This window comes from Castanea sativa, chromosome 12, assembly GCF_040712315.1.
Source record: "Castanea sativa cultivar Marrone di Chiusa Pesio chromosome 12, ASM4071231v1".
NCBI classification, from domain to species: Eukaryota; Viridiplantae; Streptophyta; class Magnoliopsida; order Fagales; family Fagaceae; genus Castanea; species Castanea sativa.
The window spans coordinates 25,819,985-25,835,772 of NC_134024.1; the positions used below are offsets into that span (position 1 = coordinate 25,819,985).

At 33.6% G+C, this 15,788-nt stretch overlaps 1 protein-coding gene across 3 annotated transcripts; it reads right to left on the reverse strand.

Annotated features, from left to right (window-relative positions):
• Positions 1–4,089: 4,089 nt before the first annotated feature.
• Positions 4,090–15,211, reverse strand: LOC142619514 (ACT domain-containing protein ACR3). Of its 3 annotated transcripts, none has more exons than XM_075792636.1 (9): positions 14,850–15,211; positions 14,455–14,521; positions 12,374–12,548; positions 12,096–12,141; positions 11,431–11,545; positions 10,926–10,993; positions 9,913–10,527; positions 9,132–9,236; positions 4,090–4,549 (listed from the first exon to the last, which is right to left on the reverse strand). In XM_075792636.1, the coding sequence occupies exons 3-9, from the start codon at positions 12,442–12,444 to the stop codon at positions 4,229–4,231; spliced, it is 1,341 nt and encodes a 446-aa protein (XP_075648751.1). In that variant the 5' UTR covers positions 12,445–12,548; positions 14,455–14,521; positions 14,850–15,211; the 3' UTR covers positions 4,090–4,228. The 3 variants fall into 3 exon arrangements, with proteins under 3 accessions (XP_075648751.1, XP_075648754.1, XP_075648753.1); XM_075792639.1 differs by having other exon boundaries at positions 11,431–11,537; positions 14,850–15,210; XM_075792638.1 differs by lacking the exons at positions 14,455–14,521; positions 14,850–15,211 and adding an exon at positions 12,663–12,978.
• Positions 15,212–15,788: the final 577 nt, after the last annotated feature.

The following is a 15,788-nucleotide window of genomic DNA, read 5'->3' on the forward strand; positions in this document are numbered from 1 at the left end:
TATAATATACAATTTAAAATTACAAACAAAAGCAAAAGTTCATTTTTTTTTAATATCCAAATTCCAATGATAAGAGGTGACCTTCTCTAAATTCATAAACTCCGGCCCAAGGGTTTTGATACAGCTTTTTTTTAAAAAGATTCTTTATGAGCCATATATAACTTTTAAGAGAGTTTGCAAGCCATATAATTGATAAATTGTCTATTTAACATCATCAAGCCGACAGCTCAGCAAAATAGGGAAATAAATAATAAGGCTTTCACGAGTTTAATCCTATACATATTAAAACAATATATAAAACATTCTTTTAAGAAATCTTGTTGAAGTTAATAACTATTAATTAATTACATGACATGTACCCCCTCAAAAAAAATACATGACATGTATAAAATAGCAATTACAATATTTAAAAAAAGCATAAGCTATGCGCTATATAATCTACGCATTCTTCCACAAAACCTCTAGCAAGTTCCACAAGTCAAGTTCCGATCTAAAATAATGGACACTAGCGGGAAAAAGGTTTTCCACTTCAAAAGTAAAATAATAAAAGATGAACTTCATGATGAATATGCGACATCTTGCGCAAATGATTCATAGTTGTCCTATATATAGCTCGTATATATGGAAACCCATTTAGGTGACACCACCAAGCTACTCTTAAATTTCCTATCCGGATCATATAAATTTGTTTCCTATATGGTGGATCTACTTGAGGATGCAACTTGGTTTTCTGCAACCAGAAAGAGCTTGACAAATGTGGAGCTGTCGAATAATTTCATTGTTTAATTTTTTTTTCTTTTTCTTACCATGTCGAATAATTCTTAGGCATTTTTAGATATTACAGGAAAAATGAGTATCATTTTACTATAATTTTTGTTTTGAGAGCATTATTTTACTATAATTTAGGAGTATCTAATATTTTTTTTTCCCAAATGAATACCTATGCATGGTGACATAACACATGCATTATGCATAAAAGCGTAATATTTAGTGACTTTACGCTTCGATAATTGTTCACAGTCACGTCCTGTCATAGCCAATTCCAAAGAAAATAAATTCCCATCAAATTACTCTTTGGACAAAGTAAACAAGGCAACCTTATCCCATGTCAAATTGTAGTATCAAAATGCATGAGTGGTGGGGGAGTCAGATTATATTAGATATTTGGTGGGTGCCACATCAATATGTATCTTTTGGCTCTCAAATGTCATTATATTTTGTTTCTTTTTAGCTTTAGCCATACCATCTTCTGTCATATCTTTGTGTCTGTATCTTCTTCCATAAAGGGTAGAAAAACCAAAAATTACTTTCTTATCTAAAATTCTGATGTATAGTGTCCAGTTTTTGGTCTGGATTCATTCTCTTTGAGCCATGAGAAGTGCATGATTGATGTTATGAAAGAAAGTTTATATAAATCTTGTGAAATTTCAGTTACACAATAATTGCATAGCTTATGCACCTAGGTGTCTATGATCCATTAAGCCCTGAAACTCGAATAACTTGTCGGTCACTTTCCCATATTCTCTTGACGTGCAAATGTTGTTTTCTTGGTAAGTGACAATAAATTAGTTTTAATTGTTCTTGTGGCCTCTATTGCATGCCTGTAACCAATTTAGATAATATAATGTTTCTAAATATATAAAAAAATTTAGATAATATAATGTGTACTCTCAAGGGATATTACACTTTCCTCTCTTGTGAAAATAAGTTTGTTTTTTATTTTTATAAACTCTTTTGAAAATAAGTACAAATGCAATTCAATTTAATTTAAATATTTACTGAAATTTCACTTTTGTGAGATTTTTTTTTTAATACAAGATAAAAATTCTACTATAATATAATCTAATCTAAGAGTATATGCATATGAAATTTCTTTATGAAAACTTGAATTCTAGCTCTTACTCCCTACAAGTATAAGTGCTTGTAAGGTGTAGGGTGGTTATTGCACCAAGGGTATATGGTAGTCATTTTGTAAGTTAAAGGTGAAAGAGCGGGTGATTTTGGTTGGATTAATATATGTTTTTAGGTCACACATGTGTACATTTATCGTCTATTTTAAGAATTTTTTGTGAGAAATTGAAAAAATTATAAATAAAGTTAGTTACTCTTTCATTTTTTTTTATAAAACATTTTCTAAAATAATTTACTAATATATGGCCAAAGTGAGAAATCTTTTTATTTTACTAATATATAAGTTAGTAAAATCTTTTTTAGAAATGAAGCTTTCTTGTGGGTTTGATGTGCCTCGTAATCGACGTAGAGAATTTTTTTGACCAAAAAAGGATGAGTCTGATTGCAGCTCGTACATTGACAATGTGATGTTATATCTTAACTGATTTTTGCACAATGGGAAAACGTTTGCATAATTTAGATGCATTAATTATAAAATTAATACCAGAAAAAATAAGTTGGAAGAAAATTATAAAAAAATATAATTAATTTATTTTGATAGGAAATATAATTAATTAAATGAGGTAGATTAGTAAATGTTATATTACTTTATGGTTAGTATTATATTTTCTTATTTTGAGAGACTAATTAGATCCCATCAATTATAGGTTAACAAAACTAAGGTAAGTTTGCAGTAGCACTTTAGCACAAGATTCTTCAAAGTTTGCCTACGAGTAAGGGTGTATAGCCAATCCACCAACTTATCAAAACCGACCCGATACGACCCAACCTGCTGGGTTGGGTCGGTTTTTAGACCTTGGTGGGTTGAGTTGGGTTACAAAAAAGTTTTTGATAGTAGATCGGGTTGGGTTGAGTTTGAGTCATAAAATTTTAAACCCACCAAATCAATCCAACCCGACCCACCCATATATTTATATTTAAAATATATTATATAATTAATAAATTTTTTAACATAACCAGCTCTTTCTATCCTATATAAAAGCCAATTAATTCACACAAACTTTAGTAAATTACTTTTATTGTTTAGTCATTAGTGTTATTTGCCTTTAAGGAGTTACATTGATACTAATTTTTAAGTTTTTTTAATATATTTATATTTATATTTTTTCCACTCAATTTAATAATAATAATAATAATAATAATAATAATAATAATTTGTTCAACCCGACCCATGTGAGTTGGGTTGGGTTGGATTTATGTGATGGGTTGGGTTGAATTTTTTTTTACCTACTATGGTGGGTTGAGTCAAAAAATCCCTTCAATCCGATCCATGTACACTCCACGTAGGAGATTAGTCTTTTGAATTTTTTGTTATTTATTATGAATTAATTATTATTATTTTTTAATATATAATACATGATGGCTAATTTTTTGAATTAATTTTGTTTTCAATCTTGTTTTTTAATCTCCTCCCTCCCTCCCAAACTGGAATCCTTACTCCATGCATTGAACCCATCAGTAACAAATCTTTGTCGCGATTGAAAAGACCAGATCGATCAAGAAATCATGATAAAAGACATTCGTTTACAGGGAAAAAAAAAAAGTGCCTCTTTTTCTTTTTGACAAAAAAGGAATGCTTTTGCATCTAAATTATAGGAGAGCTTTAATAATTAATTATACTTTCTTTTTCCTACTTCTTTGTTTAAGAATGTAACTTGGATTCTCAATGTAGCACCGCCACATATATTATAAAAGGCAATGTTGTGTCTCAAGACTCAACTCTCGTTCCAAAAAAAGAAAAGAAGAAATGTTGTGTAACCGCGCGTGCACACCTAAACCAAAGTTCTCTCATGGTTGCTTTAGCGTGAACGTATCAAATTTTTTTATTTTTATTTTTATCAAAAATTGATCTATTTGTTTGATCAGCTAAGCACACGAACAGCTGGATCACAAGTCCCATTTTAGCAATCATCACATGCCTTTTGACTGTTCAAAATGATTTCGACCGCAAAAATTGTACAAGGAATAATTTTGATCACAAGGAACCATTTTTGCTCTTCTTTCTTGCGGAGGCATCTTGTATTCTTGTTTTCCACATTCGTCTCCTTTCCAAGTTATTCATATTCTTAACCTAATTGCGAAGCCGATGGATTAAGCAAAGCTCCATAGTCTCATAATTCGATAGTTGGGAGAGTGGGATTTTTGAAACAAAAATATAAAAGAAAAAGAAAGAAGCAATACCCAAACAACATAACTTGCAAGCATATATGTTTATTGCAATTATACAAGGCCTGCCCACGATGATAACAAAGTCAACTAGCTTCATTATTCTATACAGGTCAAATATGTGTCTGTTAAAGCCATATGGACATAACTTTCAAGCTAAGAATCTCTCCAACAAGTTTCCAAAAAAGAAGCTTGTTTTGGCCCATCCATTGGCCTCGGGTGCCTTTGCACTTGTTGGGACCTTCTTCACATTAAGCTTGATTGTGTCCTTTATTTCTTTGCTAAGTGCTTCAATAGTCTTCACATCCACTGGGTTCCCAGAAGCATCTCTAACATAGAAAACATTATATGCTTGCTCCCCAACTGTTGACACACCCGCTCTGCTAACTGACAACCCATTCTCTCGCAAAACCCTTGTTACTTCAGATAGTAAGCCTACTCTATCCTTTGCACAGAGTTCTAGGCTTAGACCCTGAGTGATCCATTGTTAAAACCATATCATTATTAAATTTACCTAACAAGAGAGCTTGTGTTCAATGAAGTTCATAACAAAACAATTATTTGGATACGCGATCATAATGTGATTGGTCCATTTCGAAATTCATTATTATTCTTAGGAAAGTTGTTCTTATGTTGCATGCAATTTCAATTTGTTTGGAGGTTTTGTAGTTTCATTAGGTTACTTATTTGAGTTTCTTGGTGGGGAAGAAAAGTTTATTCCTTGTCACAGGGGTAGTGTTGTGTTCGGTTCTACCCTTGTATTGTTTTGTAGGCAAACACGAGAACACAAACTTGTCTAGATATAGCTCATGAAGTCTCTAAGAATGATTAGACAATGCTCGAGAAGTTTGTATTTAGTGCGCAAGAACATGAAATAAGTTGATTCAAGAATTTGGATTTTAACAAATTCGACCAATTGAAACTTAAGTTTGACTGATTGAAAATCGTAGATCAAATTAGTATGCAGATTTCAAGCCCAAGCCCAAGCCCAAGCCCATCATCCAATCTACTAGGGTTTCATGCCACTTAATCTACACTATATAAGAGACTCTATAGGATCTAAAAAACGAGAGAGAGAGAGAGAGAGAGAGAGAGAGAGAGAGGTGCCTCTTTTGCCTCATAATTTGTATCTAGGGTTTTTGTACCCAAAACTTTTTCATATCTTCTACCGATGATATTCTTTGTAGAAAGATTCAAATCTTCAATAGGATTTTGAAGTACGTGAATTGAAGATTCACGTTGTAGCAGTTCACTGTAAAGGAAATTTATAGGATTTAGAGCTCAGTTTGGTAATTGAAGTTAGATTTACTACAAAGAAGGTTATTCTGGACTGTATATCTCTATCTTATAGTGAAACTGTTACCTTGGAATTGATTAGGTCAAATTTCCCCAGGTTTTTCTTGTGAAACTAGTTTGGTTTCATTGGTTTCCTAGGTTATCATATCATGTCTTATTTAATTTTCCGCACTTGCATGATATTGATTCTTGTTCGTTTAACCTAAGACTTTCACAATAGATCTATTTAACAATTTGGGCTTAAAACTGGTTAACTATTGTTTTTGGCAAGGATCTAAACCTAACAAGCGGTATAAAGATTGACTAGTTTAGAACTTAAAAATGTGACTAGTTTTTTCCTATGACATGTAGAGATGAAGAAGGATGATAATGATTCTTAGGTTGTTGAACAATTGCAGTAGAAGCAAGTAAAAAAGACGGAACTCTAACAAGAAGGGATCTCAATCTAGATCACATGAAAAGAAAAATATAGAGTACTACTATTATAATAAGAAAGACATTACAAACATCAGTGCAAAGAGTTAAAAAACGCCTGAAGGAGAGGAAGAATTAAAGGAATATGTTAGAATCGGTATTGTGAAGATCAAGACGTTTGATGGAGTTGTGGGAATTTTTGGAGGCGTCAGGTATGTTCCAAATCTCTAAAAACTTACTTTCTTAAGGTATACTAGGCGATTTAGGCTATGCCTACTTAAGATGGAATCACGAAAATCGTTAAAAATGCCCAAGTGGTAATGAAGGGAAATCTCTAAAGAACTTGATTTCTTTGGGTATACTAGGCCATTTAGGCTATGCCTATTTGTGAAAAGATGGAACCATCAAAATTGCTAAAAGTGCCTTAATGGTAATGAAGAGACAAAAAGTAGATAAGCTATACAGAGTAGTTGGGAACACAATTGTAGGTGGAGTTGTAATCACCATTTCCTGCAAAATGCGGTAAAGATGATGCAAAATTATGGCATATGTGTCTTTAGACATATTGGGGAGTGTAGTATGTTATGATTGAACAAACAAATTTCGTAAAGCGAATGAAGACTTGCAAGTTGAATTTTTGAAGTATTTTGTGTGTGAGAAGAAGCATAGAATCAGTTTTAAGTGTGTTCTTGATTACGCCCATACAGGAGTTTGGGGTCAATTTCAATTTCTTATGATAGTGCTTGGTAATTTGTCACTTTCATTGATGACTGCTCTAGGAAGGTATGAGATTATTTTATAAATTACAAGTATGAAGCTTTGGCGTATTTAAAAAGTCAAAAAACAAGTTGAAAATCATATTGGTAGAAAAATAAAATAATTTAGAACAATGACCTAAATATAAAGAAAAAAAATTCTTGGAATTCTATGAAAAAAACGTATTAGTTGTTACTTCACAGTCTAAGGAACTCTACAGCAAAACAGAGTTATAGAGACAATCCATAGAACTTTGGTAGAAAGGGCTAGATGCATGAGATTAGATGCAGGATTTACTAAAGTGTTTTGGGAAAAGGTAGTTAACATGGCAAGATTCATTATCAACAGATCACCATCATCGCTCATTGATGATTGTAATGCCAACAATCAGCATTTGCACTACTTGGACTTCATTGGCATTTGCAGTTCGTTATAGCCCCTAGGAGCACTTGTGGCGGCAATAGAGGAGTTTCATTTGTTGATGTGGCATGTGGCTTGAATTATGCCACACGAAACCACAGACCTTCAAAGTTGGCAAGCTGTTTTTGCCAAATTAGTTGGCTTTTGTCACTCATTTATATCTTCTCCAGTCATTTTTTAAAGGAGAGAGATAGGAAGCTGCAACATATAAATCTCTCAGTGCAAGGGTTTCAAGTTGTTGCAGCAGCCAAGGTTTTTTCTTGCAGTGTGCTTTTGTGAGAGAGATCCTAGGGTGCATTTGGGGCTTGGATTTCTTGAGGAAGTTTTGTGCCTTTATTATAATCCCCCTATCTTAATAGTGAAAATTTTCTTGTTGTCACCACCTGTGAATGTAGGTATCTTTCCTAACCACAGATATTGTTATATTCTTTGTGTGTTTGCTTGTTGATTTATTTTTGTCATTACTTTCAATTTGTTTGAATTCTAAGTGTGCTATTGCACAAGTTTATGTTTGAAATTTTTGTGGGAGTTTGTGAGGTTGTAACACCAACCATGTTAAATTTTGTGTGAAATGGTGCTTGCTATTTTATTGTTAATGGTGTTTTTTTAAAACACTACGTAAGTTAGCCATCCATATTAGAGCATAGTTTTCCACTTCAGTGTACTTTCTTTGTTGAGTAACCATGACGACTTTGAACTAAAAGCAGAAGCACTTCATCTGGATTTGGTACTTTTTCTTCAGTATATTGCTTCAACAGAACCAAACAGTTGGTTGTTACTGCTGCAAGATGCACTATTCTGTCAAAAAATCAGAAGCAGGAGCCTTTCTGCACTATGATAACTGTTACGTCCAGCCCATGAAAGAGGTAGTTTATAGATTTCTTAGTAGGTTCTAGAATCCTACATTGGTTAAAGTAGAATATGGAGGTGCTTAGTCCTATTGAGAGTGTTAGTCTCACATTGATAAGAAAAAAGGAGGGGGGAGTTGTGATAGTCCCAACAGATAGAGTGGTAGTGTAGCCTTCGTTGTTTGTGAGAGAGTTGCAAGAAAAATGTTTAGCTAGTGAGAGAGTTGGAAACTATGCTTTGTCTAGTCTGTCAGTGTGTGAGAACACTTTTGGGTGTATTGGGGATTTTGGTTAGTTTATATTTGTGAGGTTTGAGAGTTTGTGAGGTGTAGTTGTAATCAATAATATGTTTGAGAGAAATTTTGAGATTGTAGTTGTAATTCATATTATTGATAGTGGATTTTTGTTGGCAAAAATTAAGGGAAAAAAAAAAAGGAAGAAACAAAAAACTGAGCAAAAACATATGGCAGTCTGGCATCATAGACTAAAGTTCCACTGTTACAAAAACCAGCATCTAGCTCAAAGATCTTGCATATTTCTTTAAAAGTTCATATTAATCTTGTCATCCTTATATTCTTCCCGAAAGAATCTCTTTCTGGACTTCATGTTTCAGATAGCTTTTGGATAAAAAGTTTGATCTAGAGTTCCATGTTTTTTTGCAGCTTAGTCTTTTTCCACTTGTAATTTCCAGGGATAAAACATTGAGATTACTTTCAGGAATTTACTTGATAACGTCTTTCAAAGATTTAAGTCAAACCGTTTTTCTGTCTATTGGTGTGATATATTGAAAACACATGTGTTAGCATGGATTTAGCATTTATAATCAATCTTGTGTTAGTGTCTCTATTTACCAGGAAATGATTTCTATAAAAACAAATGGACGCATAGGTGCTGGACATGATTGAAAAACTTATGATGGTTTTTAATATGCCATCTTGATTATGATTCTTTTTATTGATAGTAGATAATTTTTATGAGCTATAAATTGTAATAGGCATAATGGTCTCTACTCCATTTTTGCAACTGATATGGCCAGTAAGCAAAACAGCTTGATTGCTTTAAATAGATGAAATCATATTGACCATAGGTCTAGGTAGCTCTGAACCAAGACCATATTCTCATATCTGTCATGTGGCATTTAACTAGATCAAGACAAGTGCAAAACAATGACGATTAGAAAAATGAATATGCATGATTCTTGAACTAAACACAAATGATACTGTTTTTTAGTGGAAACTGCAGAATGATAAAAAAATCTACTTTGTTAATCAGAATATGACAGCTATTGAGCACAAAAATTTAATCAGATATTTCACTCACCTCGCATACTCTTCTTTGAATTGCAGCTTCAAGACATTTGATGACTCTTTCCTTCTCTCCTTCAGTATCCAGTGTGCACCCATCCATGTGACGAATAAAATACTCCTAAGAGTATATGCACATTAGTCCAGCCAATCTAATTAAATTTGTATTGGGGCATGGAAATGCCTTTGTAAATATAACCCTTTTCATTTTCTTCTTTTATAAAGAGGAAACCCAACTATATAGATGGGGTAAAAAAGAGAAAGTAGTTACTTCAAAATATTGGACTCAACACAGAGTGATGATGAAGTATGCAGAGAAGCGACTTGTTGGGACCTTTTATGGACTTACCCACAAACATAAGACAAGACGAACTATAGTACCATAAAAGGAAGAAAATGGGGTCCTTTCAAAAAGCTTGTCATATTTGGTGGCTTATTTTTTTGTAGTTCAGTTAGATCATCTGCAATGGTTAAGGTACATTGATTATTCATTCTAAAGAGTTCATTGTTCATATGTGAAAAACACTGGCGAATAATGGTACTAAGGTATTTCTTTTACAGAATGTGGCACATAGTTCCGATTATGAGCATCTGCACTAAGCATGCTGATATATATGTTTCTCATTTAATAGAAGGCAACTTGAATCCACTTATGTTATAAAGTATTATTAATTATATGCAGAATAAAAATTTAATAATAAAATGGAAAACAGAATCTCTTTAATTGGAGTCTGCTTGGATATAAAGTAGAGAATAAACTTATTAAGTTGTTTCATCAGAAATCATTGCTAATGTACCTGTGATGCGTAGGGGCCATCCGATGAAATGGTGGCATGGAAAACAACATATTGCATGTCTGTTAGTGTGCACACAATGTCAAACATCAGTTTTGCACGATCTTTGCACTGGACACTGATGACTGAGTACCCTTTTTCCTCACAACGCTCAACTGTAATCTTTGGTTTGAAGGAAGGAGGATAGTCAACCTCAGTTGTCACTTCACCTTCATAATCCCTATCAGCAAAAAACATCTGATGGAGTCTTCTATCAACATGGGTGAACCCCATGGAGAAACTTGTGCGGCCTACTTTATTGTCATCCTCACACCCCCGTAAGATGTTCTTGAGCTGCTCCTCCATAACAGATAATCTGGTTGGGTCATCCACGGCACGATTTGTGGAATTATCATTGACATAAAGAACACATGCTATTCGGCTATTGTGTGTCCATACTTCAGCTGTAGCCACATTAAATTGGAGGTTGGCAAGGACAGCAGAGATCTCAGATAAAAGACCTGGGCGGTCCCTTCCAATGAGCTCAATGGCTGTGTGATCACCAACTGAGTGCACCCCAACCTTTTTGCCTGGCCAAGTCTTCACACTCTCCATGGTGTGACCATTTGGTCCTAAAGCCTAATGTAGGAAAAATAGTTGAAGAAATTGCTATCAATGAGTCTCATGAAGATAATATTTTTGCTTGTATGCATGGTGTCACCAAAGTTTCCATTTTCTTCAGTTCATTCGGCTCCAAGAAGAGGGAAGATCATTCCCTCCTCGAAGGACATATTATCAATAGACTTTCTATCCTAGTGAAATGATTAACATCCCTTAGTGTTGTGCTTTGTAATGACTGGAATAGAGTGAACACTCAATGGAAACCCAGAAGTAGCCCTTTGCATCAAGCACATTACAATTTCATTGAGTTTAATTATGATGACTGCCAATAAACCACACAACTAAAGGGTTTAATTGGATACCCCAACTTTTAAGTAAAGCATGAAAGCAGATATGAGAGAAGGAAAAGGGTGTACCTTCTCTATGTAGTCGATGGTTTTGTTATCTGTTATCTTGTTTCCTTGTTGATCCGTGACATGAAACACTGTCCATTCAAAAGAGTTTCAACATGTCACATAATTGTTCAAAACTCATGCGTTTGCAGGCGTGTGTGTGTGTGTGAGAGAGGGAGAAGTAAACAGAGTGCCTTTCTAAGAACTCATCATATAATCAATATGTATGACAAAATTTTGCAGTAGATCCATCTAGCCCAAAATGGCAACACATGGTGTTTTTTCCCCATTTCTATTGTGTCTATAAACATATGCTTTTTATAGCTACCAACATTCAGGGCCAAATGCAGTATCATTTTCAACAAGGGACAGAGTTCCTTATTTTTCTTCTTTGTGTCTGGCCAATTCACAGTTTAGTCATAGACAGTAACCAAATTCTAGTGAGCTCACAATTTAAATCAAGGAGGCACAGACCTAGCAACAAAACTTGAATGCCAATTGATGAAAATCAATCCAAAGATATACATACCATCCATGAACCATCCACCATCAGAGGAGATGTAAGCCTTGGTAATAATGAGGTCAAGATCTGTCAGGATTTGCACAACTTCCAACAGAATTCCTGGTTTGTTAACACTGTCAACCTACAATCATTTTCCATGTCCTTGATGGTAATTCTTATAAGAAGGGAATTGGGGAAATAATTGCAAACAAGAGAATCTAGCAATATGATATTGTGCAGATGCCATATACAGTCCATAAGGTAAATTAAGCAAAAGGGGTCTTTTGGCGTTGGTTAATTGAGGTTCTTGGAGGATTTGGAGTCCTTTTTTTTAAAATAAATATTTTCACTTTTGTTCAAATTTGCCTCTCTAGATTTTAGCTGTAATTAGGAAGTCAATTTTTCTAAAGCAATTTTTACACAAGAAAGACATAGGCAACTTGTTGCAACGTAGGTGGGTTAAGCATGGTCTGATTATTACGTGAAGCAATTGTGTTTCTCTGGTTCACAAATTTTAAACTCACAAGAGAGGAATTTAAAAGTAGCTTCAAATAGGGAACTTCATCTCCTCAAATTAATTTCTACTTGAAAAAGAGAAACTGTAACTTAAGATGTTTAAACCCTTTGTTTCAGGCAGTGGCTGATCTTGGAGGTCAGAATGAAGCATAGTTCTTAAATGTATCAAAATTTACCTTGATTAGAGTACAGTCACGATAACTAATGTTGTCTACAGACACCCTGAAAACAGAAAAAAAGAGTTACTAATACTTCATGAAAACAACACAATATGGCAGTATAAACTATTTTTAAGTAATTCATAAAAATCAGAAAATAAAATGAGCATTACTCTTAGTTTATATCATTATGACCATGTTGTTAAGGTGATTAGACCATTGAGATTATTTAACAAGATACATTTGAGAACTATGCTTACTAGAGAATAGAGATATAGATAGGAGAGAAAGAAAACCTTGGAGGATTAATTCTGGTGCTGAAGTTCTCATACTCAGGATCAAAGTATGGCCAGCAAACTTTTGCCATTTCGTTCAAAGCTTTGGCAAATCAAGTTGATGTCTTTCAAGAGGAATTAGCACTCGCTAGTTTGCTGTTAAGATTCACCAATGTTCAGAGCACTGATTCTCCACCTGTTATATTCATTACTTTTGTTAGTGAAGCAGCCATGCCACATATTTAATTCAGTATACAGCTAACATTGTAGAAATAAACAAATGAAGGAGATTTGTAAACAAGTCCATTACGTCATGCCTAAATTCTTGATCTTTCTCATACAGAGAACTTCAATAGAATTTTGGAGATATGCTAAACCTTTTCCTGTATTGGTCCTTCCATCTTAATTTGTCTCTATATCTCATTATTGTCCTTCACGGCTCCACTAGCAAGCACTAGGTACAACAGCCATATCAGCACGGAAACAATATGTGGTTACTTTTTCTAGGCTTAGAATTTAAGTTCCATGGTAAAGATTTAGACTTCCAAGGTAAATTCTGGGTCTGGGTCTACTCTCATGATAGCAACGATTCCTTTATGGATCGAAAATACATCTTTCCTCTCACAATATGCGAGCTTTACAATCAAACAAAACCCACGTATAATGATGCATATGTCCCGTGTATGATAACAATTAACCAGTTTGTGCTGTGACTTAGATTGTTCCTATTAACAGTTTCTCAAAAAAAAAAAAAAAAAAAGATTGTTCCTATTAATGGCACCCAAATAAGGTTGAAAGCTAATCCGCAACAAACACTTCCCATATTTTTGAAAACTCAAACCACATTTTCTACAAAATGACAGAGATATTAATCTACGTTAAGACCAGATTTGACAAAAAAATGTACACTTCCCAAATATTAGCAAATTGTTTCATCATAGAGAGAGAGAGAGAGAGAGAGAGAGAGAGATTAAGCAAACAAAAAGCTGGAGAGTTTAGTGTCGTGTGGGTGTGACGCAACAAAGCCGTATAAAAACTTTTTTTCGCTAAACAGGGCGTATAAAAACTTAAAACGGAAGAGACCGAAAGGTTCCATATGTGAAGTGACATAAAGCTATAGATAGCTATATGGCCTGTTGATTCCAGCTTCAATTCTCAAATAGGTCAAAACTCACGATTCATAATTCATGACCATCAGCCATTCCTTTTCGTGATTGGACTTTTTGGACCCATCAAGCATCCAACTGTCCTCTTAGGAAGGTCCACCTATTGCTATAATTGTTGGACTACATCAGTCTCTAAACTTTTTTTAAAAAAAAATAAATAAAAGAAAGTTGATTCTTCAATTAAAAAGTTCACGAAATTTTCACCCTATAGGTTGGGAAAATTCTTCTTAAATTTGTCTTTAACTTTCACTATTTCTCTTATCAAATAGAGACCCCTTTGGAATAACTCATTTTCTGATTGTATCACCTGGCTGTGTCTATGTATAATTTTTAAATTTTTATTTTTGTTGAGTACCGTTATACTTTTCAAGATATGAGAATAAAGGGAAAAGGTATTCCAAAAATTTAAAGTAAAAATCTTAGTATATTTCGCACTCCTTCCCAACTTTTCTCCCCTCTCATAAAATAAACCATGACAATAAATTCTTTGTACTAAGCAAGCAATTAGTTTAACAAATAGACACATTTTGTCACAACAACTTATTTGAATGGTAACCAGTGAATGAAGTGTTTTATGAAATTAGAAGTTTTGTGCATTATTAAAAGTAGGACTAGTATTTTTTTTATAAATAAATATTTTTTTTAGCGGCAAGAAAATATATGTCTACTGGGAATGCAGACAAACAAACGTGTCCAGTTGTTGCATCATCACTTTCTGCCGAAACAGAAACAGAGGGCAAAGGCAACCTTAAGTTTGGAACTTTGCTGCTGCGTTATTGAGTAAAGGTATTTTTTATTATTATTTTCCACTCCAGTTTCAAGAAACTATTGAAATGAACAGAGACAATATTCAATTATCATAGCTCTAATAAGCTGAAACTACAACTTTATATGGAAAATAAAAATCAAATTTGTAGAGAAATTAAAGTTACTCACTGATGTCATAAGAAAAAACCACTTGTTCAAGGAGAGTAAATGACAAAAGCTGAACCCCAGATGAGACCTGTAAATTTACAGCATAGGTGAAAACAAATTATGAGAAATTAATTCTGAAAATTTTATTTCCTTCATAATATAGTATATATGCACAGAGATAGAGAGAGATAGTACTGAGCAGAAGTAGTTATATACATGGAACCCAGAGAGAATAAAATCCTCGAATTTCTCGAGAAGTGCTTTACATGCTGAATTGAACTCCAGAACTAGCCGGACACGTTGAAAATTCATACATATGTATATTTAAAAATAAATAAATAAAACAAGTGTGTCATAGAAAAGTCCGAATTCAGACAAACGAGAGTTTAAGGAAAGAAAGAAAAGCGAGCGTTTACCTTGGAAATTGGTTGAAAGTTGTTCCATCCTCAGAGAGAGCGAAGAGATAGGAGAGAAAGACAGACACAGAGAGAGAATGGTTTTTAAAGCAAATCTGAACTCATCATCTCTTTATGACCTCTGCTTTGCTTTCGACGTTGGAATACCACTCTCTCCTACTCCCACTCCCACTCCCACTCCTACTCCCACGCACACACTACAAACTTACAAAGAAAGCAATGCTCTCTCTCTCTCTCTCTCTATATCTCTCTGTCTCTGTCTCTGTCTCTATCTCTGTGTGTGTGTGTGTGGGGGAGAGAGAGTGTGTGTGTGAGAGCTGAAGCAAACGCAAAGGGTCTAAAGAAAGAAGGAAATGGAATCGTACACTTGGGCATGGCGTGGCTGAGGTCTTTAAATAATTACCCATCATTTATTTTATTCGAAAAAAAAAAAAATATATATATATATATATATAGATTTGGTTTATATATTTTCAGAATTCAGATAGATATGAAGCGGCGACCAAACTATTCCCTCTGTTTACAAAACAACGTTGCTTATAGCCCCCACTGTCCTTTCCGCGCGTGTAACACGCTTATTTTTCTATCTCTCTGTATAAATATATGCAGAAAAATTGTAAGTCGTATAGTAATTTTTCTTATAAAATAAAAGTTTAAAATGGAAAAAAAAAAAATTAATCAAATGACATACTATGATTGGTAGAGTATACAATAGAATATCAAAAATAGAATATAAGATTTATATTTCTCTTGAAGTATTTAATAATTTCTACTATTTTTAATGCTTTAAGTTTTTTTTTTTTTTTTTTTGAGGTTAAAATATTATTTTAGACATCTCTTTCTTCAAGTATATATTGTCTTTTCTTGTTGATTTGATTTTTATGCAAAATACTTGTGATTAGTTGGCGAATTGTTGTACAAGGATAAAACCATAACATT